Source organism: Bufo gargarizans, chromosome 9, assembly GCF_014858855.1.
Source record: "Bufo gargarizans isolate SCDJY-AF-19 chromosome 9, ASM1485885v1, whole genome shotgun sequence".
Taxonomy (NCBI): Eukaryota; Metazoa; Chordata; class Amphibia; order Anura; family Bufonidae; genus Bufo; species Bufo gargarizans.
In genome coordinates, this window is record NC_058088.1 from 61,013,987 (window position 1) to 61,026,473 (window position 12,487).

At 48.9% G+C, this 12,487-nt stretch overlaps 1 protein-coding gene across 2 annotated transcripts in view; it reads left to right on the forward strand.

The window, feature by feature from the left end:
- The first annotated feature begins 5,044 nt into the window (after positions 1-5,044).
- The window catches only part of COQ8B (coenzyme Q8B), a 55,034-nt gene continuing 47,591 nt past the window's right edge, over positions 5,045-12,487 (forward strand). The window contains exons 1-3 of one of the 2 annotated variants that reach the window (XM_044305759.1): positions 5,045-5,255; positions 6,045-6,086; positions 7,242-7,425. In XM_044305759.1, coding sequence (XP_044161694.1) covers positions 7,249-7,425 — 177 coding nt within the window. In that variant the 5' untranslated portion in view covers positions 5,045-5,255; positions 6,045-6,086; positions 7,242-7,248. The remainder of the gene's footprint in view (positions 5,256-6,044; positions 6,087-7,241; positions 7,426-12,487) is intronic. The other variant, XM_044305760.1, reaches the window with a different exon arrangement.

A 12,487-nucleotide genomic window follows, 5' to 3' on the forward strand; every position in this document is an offset into this window, starting at 1 on the left:
ATTACCTATCCCACCGTATGTTTCAGACACCAGAAGGGCACTGGAGTAAGATGCTCTGAATGTCTTAAGACACAGCATTTTCTGGCAGTCTGTGCACCAGACAAGCAAATCTAGGTGTGCGCTATAAATGACGCCAGCTTCTGCTGTAAAATATAGTAAATGCTGAGACTCTTCAGGAGTGACTCAAGTGGCATAAAATCCTAAAAAGTTACACTTTTTTGTACTAAATGCCACTTGTGCCATACATTGCGACGTTCCTACACCAGTTGTCGTACTGCCCACAGCAGAGGAAAAAGAAAAAGGGGGAGATTTATCAAACTGGTGTAAAGTAGAACTGGTTTAGTTGCCCATAGCAACCAATCAGATTCCACCTTTCATTTTCCAAAGGACCTGTGAAAAATGAAAGGTGCAAGCTGATTGGTTGCTATAGGAAACTGACAGTTCAACTTTACACCAGTTTCATAAATCTCCTCCAAAGTGATTTAAAGCTCAGACCCCGCCGATGTGATAGTGATGACCTATCTGATGGATAGGTCATCAATATAATTTCCCGGATAACCCCTTTTAGGCCCCTTTCACACGAGCGAGTTTTCCGCGCGGGTGCGATGCCTGAAGTGAACCCATAGCACCCGCACTGAATCCTGACCCATTCATTTCAATGGGTCTGTGCACGCATCAGTTCTGCGTTGAGTGAAAATCGCAGCATGTTCTATAGGCTACATGCACACGACCGTATGTGTTTTGCGGTCCGCAAAAAAAAACCGGATGACATACGCAAAAAAACGGAACGGACGCAGAAACAAACAACGTTCGTGTGCATGTAGCCATATTCTGTGTTTTTCACGCAGCCCTGGTCCCATAGAAGTGAATGAGGCTTCAGTGAAAAATGGATTTCGTCCGGATGTAATCCAGATGCAGTCCGGGTGCAACGCATTTTTCACTGATGGTTGCTAGATGTTGTTTGTCAACATTCAGTTTTTTTTCACATGAGTGAAAAACGCATCAAAACTAATTGCACCGCGTGGAAAAAAAATGAACACAAATGCAGACAAAACTGACTGAACTTGCTTGCGATATGGTGCGAATTTCAGAGAACGCATCCTGAGCTGATCCGTATCGTTTGTGTGAAAGAGGCCTTAAGAAGCCTGTGCCTCTTAAGGCTACTTTCACACTAGCGTTCTGCTGTCCGCTCGTGAGCTCCGTTTGAAGGAGCTCACGAGCGGAGCAGAACGCTTCCGTCCAGCCCTGATGCAGTCTGAATGGATGCGGATCCACTCAGACTGCATCAGTCTGGCGGCGTTCAGCCTCCGCTCCGCTCGCCTCCGCACGGACAGGCGGACAGCTGAACGCTGCTTGCAGCGTTCAGCTGTCCACCTGGCCGTGCGGAGGCGTGCGGATCCGTCCAGACTTACAATGTAAGTCAATGGGAACGGACCCGCTTGAAGATGACACCATATGGCTCAATCTTCAAGCGGATCCGTCCCCCATTGACTTTACATTGAAAGTCTGAACGGATCCGCTCAGGCTACTTTCGCACTTAGAAATTTTTCTAAGTTATTAATGCAGACGGATCCGTACTGAGCGGAGCCTCCGTCTGCATTAATATGATCGGATCCGTTCAGAACGGATCCGATCAAGCGCAAGTGTGAAAGTAGCCTAATAAATTTGGCGCATTCTGCACTGATGGACTGGCGTTTGTAACCCCAGCTTCAGTTTATCCGCCCCACTGTGTGCAAAAAACACCAGAAAAATCACCACACAAAAAACGCGCGTGGCCCAAAAAAACTCTAGTATATGTTTACAGGTAAAAAAATGCCAGACAAATTTAGGTGACATTTCAGCAAAGTCTCTATGACATCAGACGTTTTGATCGGCGGTGGTCCTAGTGCTGAGACCTTGACCAATTGTTCCCCTTCAGGCCGGTTCTCCTCGGGGGTTAGCACGTATTTATTAGGAGCTGTCTGGCACGTGGTTTGACCCCAATTAAAAACAGTAGCCCCAAACTCTTGTGCATATTTTATAGGACTGGTCTTTTTAAATGGGGAAGAGGGACTGTTTTGGCCCCCTTAGGCCCCTTTCACACGGGCGAGATTACCTCGCGGGTGCAATGCGTGAGGTGAGCGGTGATTTTCGCAGCATGCTCCTCTTTGTGCGTTTTCCACGCAACGCAGGCCCCATAGAAGTGAATGGGGCCGCGTGAATATTCGCAAGTGCGTATGCGGTGCGATTTTCACGCACGGTTGCTAGGAGACGATCGGGATGGGGACCCGATCATTATTATTTTAACTTATACATGGTTATAAGGGAAAATAATAACATTCTTTAATATAGAATGCTTAGCACAAAAAAATAATAATTAACTCACCTTAATCCACTTGATCGCACAGCCCGGCTTCTGTTCTGTCTTCATCTTTGCTGTGCAGGAGGAAGGGGACCTGTGGTGACGTCACTGCACTCATCACATGGTCCGTCACATGATCCATCACCATGGTCAAAAAGATCATGTGATGGACCATGTGATGAGCGCAGTGACGTCATCAAAGGTCTTATTCCTCAAGGAAGAAGACAGAAGAGATCCCTGCTGCGCGAACAAGTGGATTAAGGTGAGTTAAATTATTTTTTTATTTTTTTTAACCCCTCCAGCCCTATTGTACTATGCATTCTGTATTCAGAATGCTATTATTTTCCCTTATAACCATGTTATAAGAGAAAATAATACATTCTACACATCACCTAACCCAAACCTGATTACCACATTCAGTTTTTTATCACGCGCGTGCAAAACACATTGCACCCGCGCGATAAAAACTGAACAACAGAATGCAATCGCAGTAAAAACTGCAATTGGGTTCCTACTCGCGTGGGTTTGCCGCAACGCATCCGGACACGCTCGTCTGCAAGGGGCCTTAGTCTCTCTGTAAATATGACCAGGGTGCACCACCAATGAGGCCAGGTGAGGCAATTGCCTCAGGCGGTGAGACCTAGAGACAAGTGAGGACTGTGGGAAATGCAATCTGGTAGAGGTGACAAATGCATAACTCACAACTTGTTGGACGGTCATTGTGTGAAAGATCCATTTTCCTGAATATCTATACGCTTCAATCGTTTTCTTTTACACAATAGTGCAAAACTTATCTCAGTATAGAAATGGCTAAAATCCAAATTGCATCAGATTATGGAATAGAATACAAGGGGGGCTCTAATATACAGATAGGAAGGAAAACATTATCTGGATCAATATTGTGAATGCAATGAGCTAGACCGGGGTATGCACTCTGACGCCAAAAATGCAATGGCTGGGTCAGGTGTAGGTGATAGTCTATAGTTTTGTTCGTGACGCCAATTGCAGCGTGCGCAGGGTACGGTCACAGGGCCCTCCAATGTGTTATAACTCACGCCCCAGGTTAGGAATGCCAGAGTGGTGTAATGTCTCTGTATGGTGGTGATAATAATGTCAACGGTGTCTCCTACCTGGGTACGGCCGGACTCCTGGATCCTGGGTCACTTGCAATAAATTGAGTGTAGTGCTAGTAGGAGTAATAGAGGGATTTTGCAGCAGTAATTGAGATCCAGACCTTTGGTAAAGTTCAAACTTGTCTTTACTGGTTGTAGCTTTGATCCAAGCAAGGTACAGCTTTAGTCTTAGGTCCCAGCAGGTATTGGCAATGGTTGGCAGGAATTTCTGTTTCTGCTCTATCAACCTGGAGCTTGCAGGAAAAGACGTCTGCTTGTTAGCTCTATACTGTGGCAGGAATTTGGCTTCTGCACTCTCGATCTTCTGCTGTATGGGGACTAACTAGCTGAGGAGTAATATGCCTTCACCTGGGTCTCTGGACTATACTCACCGTTATCTTCAGAGGGTATGCTTTCTTCCTGGAATTCTGGAGTTTGTCTGCTGTTTTCTCCAGCCGAGGCTGCAGGGCTCAGGCTGGGGATGGTGATCAATGTCTCAGCCTAGACAAGATCCTGGCTTGGTTCCCTATATCTGGGAGCTCCTAGCATGCACACCCTACCCCTAGCAGGGGGTGGGCTACACTAACTCTAACTTCCTTCCCTCCCCATGCTGCAGGATGTAGGCACAGCCCACTCTGCTCACAGAGGGGGAGAGCTAAACTGGAATGAACTATTCCAGATTAGAAACACTAAACTAAACCTAAGTCCTTGCCAGAACATTGCTGCCACCTGCTGGTGAACATGGAAATTACAGCAATATAGATTTAACAGGGTTTACAATGCACAGTTGTGAGGATGTAATGTAAAATGACATCGGGTGACAAGGTTAATGCTCTTAGGAGATTGTAGTGGGGTAAAAGAGTTAAGTAACACAACTCTGGGGTGTTGCATAAATATAATCAGGGGTGCACCAACAATAAGGCCAGATGAGACAATTGCCTCAGGCGGCAAAACCTAGAGTGGGGACAGTGGCAGGGTTGTGGGAAATAAGAGCTTCCATTGTGGAAGCGCTCATCTCTCTATAGTCAACTGTACCACAGTATGCCTTTAACATTAAGGCTGGAGGGGGGAGCGCCATTTCCGTTTTTGCCTCAGGCAGCAGAAAGGCTAGGTGCACACCGCTGAATAGAATAATGTAAATCTGTATCTCAGACCAAAAAGAGGCACAAAGAGTGACAGAAGGACTGTCCCTCCAAAAGGTGGGTCTGCAAATGCTTCAGTGATATATTCACAGGAGGACCTAAGCTTATTATGAATATTGGATAATTTTTATATTTAGATTTTATTTTAGTGAATAATAACGCTTTTTTGGGGTTCTGTGATGCTCTACCCATGTTACTTTATGACCAGGCCAAGTGAAGAGCCAAAACACACATTGAGGTGTGTTCTCCTTTAAGAACGTACGTTCTGCCTATAACGACCTTATGAAACAGTCGCCTGTCAGTCACCGAAGCACGTGACCCCCACGTTCCCCACCCCCGGCTGCTCGTAACCTTCAAACTGTTACCGGTTGACAGCCAATCACATCTCTTCTGTCATTCACCACCACGGAGCGCACAGATGAGATACGAGCTGTGATAGGTCCATCTTACGTACGCCTCTGATTGGCTATTAGAGGATAGTGCCTTACGCTGGAATTCCTGTTTTTAGAAATATTATCGGCACACGGGCTGAGTAGCGTATCCGTTCCCGAATACGTGCGAGGATCTAATCTCCGGTACGGTGCAGTTTTGTTTAGCGCTGGTGTTGCCCTAATCAAAGATGGCGACAGAGGATGCTTAGTGGTTGCATGAGAGACTGAGGTGAGTTTTCTCGTGTTTTTTTTTTTTTTTGCATGGTATTTGACAGCAAATGTATCAATAGTTTGGCTCTGCTTATTATCGTCTGGTGGTCGTGCCCCCCTGAACCTGGTGAGGCTTTAGTTTCTATTAGTTTATGTATGTGTCATGGTACCTAATGTCCCAAATCGGGGCAGGACCCCCCTGCTGTGGTTTTGTAGAAGTAAAGTGAAGTGTCCTGTGTGCCTGTCTTATAATAAGGGTCATAGCCTGGTCCCTGTATCGCTGCAGGTTAGGGTGCGTTCACTAAATGGGGACGTTTGGAGGCAAGAACGTGGATTTCTGCAAGCCCCATTTAAATCGATTTTGTAAGAAAACCTGCTGCATGTGGAGGCACCCTTAGGCCCCTTTCAGATGAGCGGAAGCGCCCGTCCTGACCTCCCAGCACTGCCGGGGTCGCATAGCATGATACTGATTTATGAAGTTATGTAACCCTTACAGTTCTGGAATGTATTGGGTAACACTGACAGCATTATGTCAGTGTTATACAGTACATTCCAAAACTCTAAGGGTTACATAACATCATAAATCAGTATAATGCTATGCGACCCCGGCAGTGCTGGGAGGTCAGGACGGTTGCTGCAGCATACTCACAATGCGGAGCGTGGAACTCGCTTGTGTGAAAGGGGCCTTATTGTCACCTGTATTGCATCAGTGCAGATTATGGCCGCCTGTGTCGGTGCGGATTATGGCCGCCTGTGTCTGTGCGGATTATACCAGTATTTATTTTTTCTTTTCCCTCTTTCACACTAGAGTTACCCTGAAAAGAATTTGCAAAACTGGAAAGAAAATCAGGTGGGGAATCTGTATATTCAGAACTGTACGGGGTGAGCCAGAAATGAGGACCCTATTCAATATTAAAGTAGCACTTCCACAAGTGCTTCCATCAGTAGTGAAGGTAATTTTCTTACCAGTGACTGTATTTGTGAGTTATAACCTCCCCTCTGATCCTCAGCTGTGTCATGTGACCAGCACTCTGATCTCCAACTGACACAGGACAGGAAGTCAGTTACTTCTCTATGCATTCCTATAAGACTGACATTGAGGCTCCCAGAGGAATACACAGAGAAACTGGCTTCCTGTTCACACATAAGATGCTGTGTTATTTGCAGAGTCAGAGTGCTGGTCACATGACACAGCTGAGGATCAGAAGGGAGGTTATAACTCTTAATTACAGTAACTGATAAGATTACCTTCACTACAGTTTACATCATGTACCTTTCTAACAGGTCAAAAATTAATCATTTTTGTCGGAGTGCTACTTTAATGTGAGTTCATGAAGCAGAGGGATGCGGTAACATGGGTCACGGATATAAATCCAATTTCCTAACTTTTTCATGCTTGTCCTGTATTAACTTTTATTATAACCTCAGTAGAAGGGGGAGCTAGCCATTTGTCGTGGTCTGTACTTGGCTACACTCAGGTACCCCTACTGACTATACATTAGGAGAGGGATGCTCAACCTGTGGCCCTCCGGCTGTTGTAAAACTACAACGCCCACCATGCCCTGCTGTAGGCTGTCCGGGAATGCTGGGAGTTGTAGTTTTGCAACAGCAGGAGGGACGCAGGTTGAGCATCCCTGCTTTAGGATGAAGAGTCTATCTGGTCTTATACATTACGCATGCGTTGATGTCTAAAGCCCCTCACATCCACAGCTGCCGAGCATTTGTTACATGGGAGTCACGTGTTCGTATTTGGTTGGGGGTACACGTTAAGCATCATAAAGATATCTGGCGGGTTCCCAACTTCCTTCTAATGTAAGAATATAACTACCAGGAGGCGGATATATCCATGCTGTCCTATACGGTCCGACCTGTGCCTCTCATTCGGCCTAGTAAAGTCTATAAGTAGCTCGCTATGACATTTATAGGTTCTCGTGAAATCCTGCCACTTGATTGCGTGGTATAGAAATCGGTGACTTTGCTCTGACCTCTGTTTCTTGTATTTCAGACCTAATATGTGGAGCGAGGTGGTCTTGGTGTTGCAGGGAGCGTCTCGCGTGGCGCAGGCGGTGGTGAAGATGGGCTGTGAAGAGCTGTATGTGGCAACCACCACCACCACGTTAGGAAGCGGCATTAAGTCTCTGCAGTCAACGGCTGAGCGCTGTGTGAGCACGGTATTCACAAATATGCAGGTGAGTGAAATGTGAAGGCTTATGCTGCCATTTTTTTGGTATATATATATAAGGGCTGCACGATAAATCGAATCGCGATAATCGGCAAATGCGATATGGCGATTTGGCCGACCGGAAAATGCCGCGATTATATATAAAAGGGGCCCCGCGCACATAACTGCCTTTTGCGTGTAAAGTGTTTTACTAGTGTGTGTGTGGGTGAAACAATCTCTCTCCCAACAGGTCCGGCCTCTGTACTCACTATGAATGCAATGCTCTGCAGCGAGGTGGCCGGCCGGCTTCAGGAAGCAGGAGCGTTACTAAGTGACGTCAGTCACGCGCCGGCCGGCCACCTCGCTGCAGTGCATTGCATTCATAGTGAGTACAGAGGCCGGACCTGTTGGGAGAGAGATTGTTTCACCCACACACACACTAGTAAAACACTTTACACGCAAAAGGCAGTTATGTGCCCAGTTTAGGACACATGAGGGGGACCAGCATAAGATGCTATATGCCTTAAGCTGGCCCCCCTCATGGCCCTATGTGTCCTCCACACATCCCCTATAACAGCGCCCTCCACTGATTCCCCCCCCCCCATATAACAGCGCCCTCCACTGATCCCCCCCCCCCCCATATAACAGCGCCCTCCACTGATCCCCCCCCCCATATAACAGCGCCCTCCACTGATCCCCCCCCCCATATAACAGCGCCCTCCACTGATCCCCCCCCCCATATAACAGCGCCCTCCACTGATCCCCCCCCCATATAACAGCGCCCTCCACTGATCCCCCCCGTATAACAGCGCCCTCCACTGATCCCCCCCGTATAACAGCGCCCTCCACTGATCCCCCCCCCATATAACAGCGCCCTCCACTGATCCCCCCCCCCCATATAACAGCGCCCTCCACTGATCCCCCCCCCCCATATAACAGCGCCCTCCACTGATCCCCCCCCATATAACAGCGCCCTCCACTGATCCCCCCCCCATATAACAGCGCCCTCCACTGATCCCCCCCCCCCATATAACAGCACCCTCCACTGATCCCCCCCCCCCATATAACAGCGCCCTCCACTGATCCCCCCCCGTATAACAGCGCCCTCCACTGATCCCCCCCCGTATAACAGCGCCCTCCACTGATCCCCCCCATATAACAGCGCCCTCCACTGATCCCCCCCCATATAACAGCGCCCTCCACTGATCCCCCCCCCCATATAACAGCGCCCTCCACTGATCCCCCCCCCCATATAACAGCGCCCTCCACTGATCCCCCCCCCCATATAACAGCGCCCTCCACTGATCCCCCCCCATATAACAGCGCCCTCCACTGATCCCCCCCCATATAACAGCGCCCTCCACTTCCGGTTCCGGCGCGCGCATGGAGAGGCGCGGGTGAGAGGCTCTCCGTTCGATCGGCCCGATAACCTAGAGAGCCGCCGCATCCCGGGACCGAAAGGTACCCTCAGACCTCCCGTGTACGTTAGGGAGTACCCATGGAGAAGTTCGTGGTCAGAGGCGGCTCCCAGAAAGAACCGCGGACACCACTCTCGGCAGGTGACGACCTGAAGGTCAGGGGCAAAATGGCGCCGGCGGTTGAGAAGCGGCACAGACTTACCCGCTCGTCCTCGCAATCAACCCAGAGGAGCGCGGAGGCATCGGGGTCAGAGGAGGAAGAGGGAGAGAGCTGCTTAACATCAGCTGACGAATTAACAGCCTCTTGTAAATCCATGGCCATAGAAGTGGCTAAGCTGCTGGCACCAGACATAAAAGCCTCCCTGGAAGCCACGGTCTCCTCGGCCCTGCAACAACTACAGTCGGATGTGGCGCAACATGCCTCCCAGATAGCTGAGGTGGAACAAAGAGTGGTTGTGGTGGAAGAAGATCTGGGGAGTGCCCAGAGGAGCATCAGTGATCTCCTGCGAGATAACCAGTATCTGAAGGAGAAGTTAGACGACCTGGAGAACCGATCCAGGAGAAGCAATCTGCGGATCATCGGCCTTCCGGAGTCGATTTCGCCGACCCAATTGGTGGATATCTGTGAGGTAGAGATCCCACAAGCACTGGGGCTGCGAGGCACTTGTACAGTGGAGAGGGCGCACCGTTTGGGGCCGTCGTTGCCAGCAAGCTCACGCTCCAACAATATGAGGCCTAGAGCAGCCATAGCTAAATATTTGAACTATGCCGCCAAAGAAGCAATACTAGCAAAATTTCGGCGGCATGAGAGGCCGCTGACGATTAGGGGCAACAAGATCCTCCTATTCAGCGATTACTCAGCAGAAGTGGCCAAGCGCAGGAGGGAATTTTCGCAAGTGTGCTCGGCTCTTGCTCGCAACAAGGTCAAGTTCGCCTTACTTTACCCTGCAACCCTGCGGATTTTTCGTCCAGACGGGACAGTTGACACGTTCCTTTCGCCGGGAGAAGCATTGGGTTCGCTGGACTCGGATCCCCTATTTTCTGATTTGATGCAAGCATCCTCCCAGCGTTCAACTTCCTCGGTCAGAGGGAGAGGAGCTACCCAGAAGTCGGGGAGAGTGGGGTCCAGATCTGCGGAGCCAGAACACCTGGGGGCGACTCCAGGTTGAATATGGACAGCACCGGGTATCGTTGTAAGATGATTGGGCCGTCCTGGAGAGTCACGTGAGATAGCATTGGACTTTGTGTTCATTTATGTTAACATGTTAAAACGCATTGATTATGCCGAGTATTATGGGCCGGGGAACGGTTTATGTTCAGGGATAGCTAATGATGCTTGAAGAAGGTAGTGACAACTACTACACTGTTAGATGCGCGAAAAAAGTGAAGTCGACATTTGTTTTATCTAAGTTGTGGGGCGGGTTGGGGGGTTATGGGTGGGGGGGAGGGAGGGGAGGGAACACTACATTGTATGTGGTTAGGATGCAGATACCTTGGTACCAATCTGTGATATTCTGTGATTGGCCGGTTCTTGGTGGCTTCTCCTGCAGAGGGCGAACATATAGTGAAATTACTATGCGTGTGATCACGTGGAATGTCAAGGGCCTACGATCCCCTACTAAACGTATGGCGGTGTTGCGACATCTTAAAAAACTAAAAATAGATGTGGCGCTCCTGCAGGAGACCCACTTGGAAGAGGCTGATTTTTTCCGGATGCGCAGACTATGGGTGGGGCAAGTAATAGGTTCACCCTCAGTGGGCAAAAAGGCGGGTGTTATGGTCTTGTTCACAAACGCTTGCAGTATGAGATTCGCTCCATGTCCACTGACACTCAGGGGAGGTGGATGCGAATAAGCTTGGATTCTCCGGTTGGTCAGATAGTTCTACAAAATGTCTATGCCCCAAATACCTCTCAGACTGACTTTTACAGGTCGTTGGAGAAAGACATTTTGGGGGAAGACTCACAGATGCTACTGGTGGCGGGTGATTTTAATAGGGTACATAACGAACAGGAAGATAGGAAGAGAGGGGCTTTGGATAATGTTACCCCGCAAAGACAGACCCAGACGCTGCTCCCTTTGTTAAGCAATACAGGTCTTTGTGATTCCTGGAGATACCACCATCCAGTGGATCGCGAATATACTCATTTTTCTCATGCCCGGGGGTCATGGTCCCGGATTGACTACCTCCTGACATCTCAGAGGATGTTGTCAAAGGTCAAGCTAGTGGAAATATTGGACTTGTTAATCTCGGACCATGCCCCAGTGGTTATGGAAATGATGGACTCAGTCCCCAGGGGGCCGGATGTTACGTGGAGAATGCCGCAGCACTTACTCAAAGATAAGGAATTTCTGGATAAGCTAAAAGGGTGGTGGTGGGAATACTCCCAGGATAATGTGGAGCAGGCATCGAACCAGAATTTATTTTGGGACGCGGCCAAGGCGGTCCTGCGGGGTCGGATAATATCATATTCAATAGGGAAGAAGAGGGAAGCGAGTAAAAAGTTTGAGGAAGCTACCCAAAAGGTGCGGGAGATGTACACTCAATTCTTGCAAGACCCCTCAGTTCCTAATAAGGTTTTATGGGTCACGGCCAAACATAGCTTTGACTACTGTCAGGAAGGAAGGGAAAAGTGGTTTGGAGACTACCAAAAGGCTAAGCTTTTTCGTGTAGGCAATAAGGCGGGTCGGCTTTTAGCTAATCTAACGCGCCCATTTGTGAAACAAGCGGCCTTGCATCCCCTGAAGGATAGGTCGGGAAAACTGTGCTCTCAGCCGAAGGACATAGTGGAGATATTAAGAGAATATTTCCAAACATTATATTCAGGGGACCCCCCCCGCCCCCAGGAGGCAAGGGACCTTTTAGACAGGGTGGATCTACCGCGCCTTTCTACTGAGGCGGTGGAAACGTTATGTCAAGACGTTAGTGTTGAAGAGTTAGGGACAACAATTAAGTCGCTATCAAATTATAAAGCCCCGGGACCCGATGGATTCCCAGCGGAGTTTTACAAGGCCATGATCCCAGTAACTTTCCCCGACGCTGACTAGTCTGTTCAACAACATAATGGCCGGGGGTAGTTTACCGGATTCGGGCAAGATGGCATATATTAAAATTATCCCGAAAATGGGCAGAGATTTGACTCAACCCAGCGCGTATAGGCCGATCTCCCTGATCAATCAAGATATTAAAATTCTGGCAAAGCTTTTAGCCAATAGGTTAGCCATTTGCATGCCGAATCTCATTGGTTCACATCAGGTAGGGTTCATGAAGGGTAGGTCAGCAGTGACTAATGTGCGCAAGGTTCTAGCCGTTCTTAGCAGATATAGAGACCCCACAGGTAAGCCTTCTCCGGCGTTGTTGGCAGTGGATGCCGAGAAGGCATTCGATAATGTCAATTGGCAATGGTTGGGTATGGTACTGGACAGGGTTAACATTACGGGACGCTTCCGGAATTTCTTGACCGCACTCTATACCAACCCCCAGGCACGGGTGAATGTACCGGGCTTTCTATCCAAACCAATTACGCTGGAGAAGGGCACGAGACAGGGTTGTCCCTTGTCTCCGTTGCTTTTCAACTTGGCAATGGAGCCCTTGGCGAGATGGCTAGTTAAGTCGGAAACGTTTGAAGGGGTTAGGATAGGGGGCAGAGTGCTGAAAGTTAGTTGCTTCGCA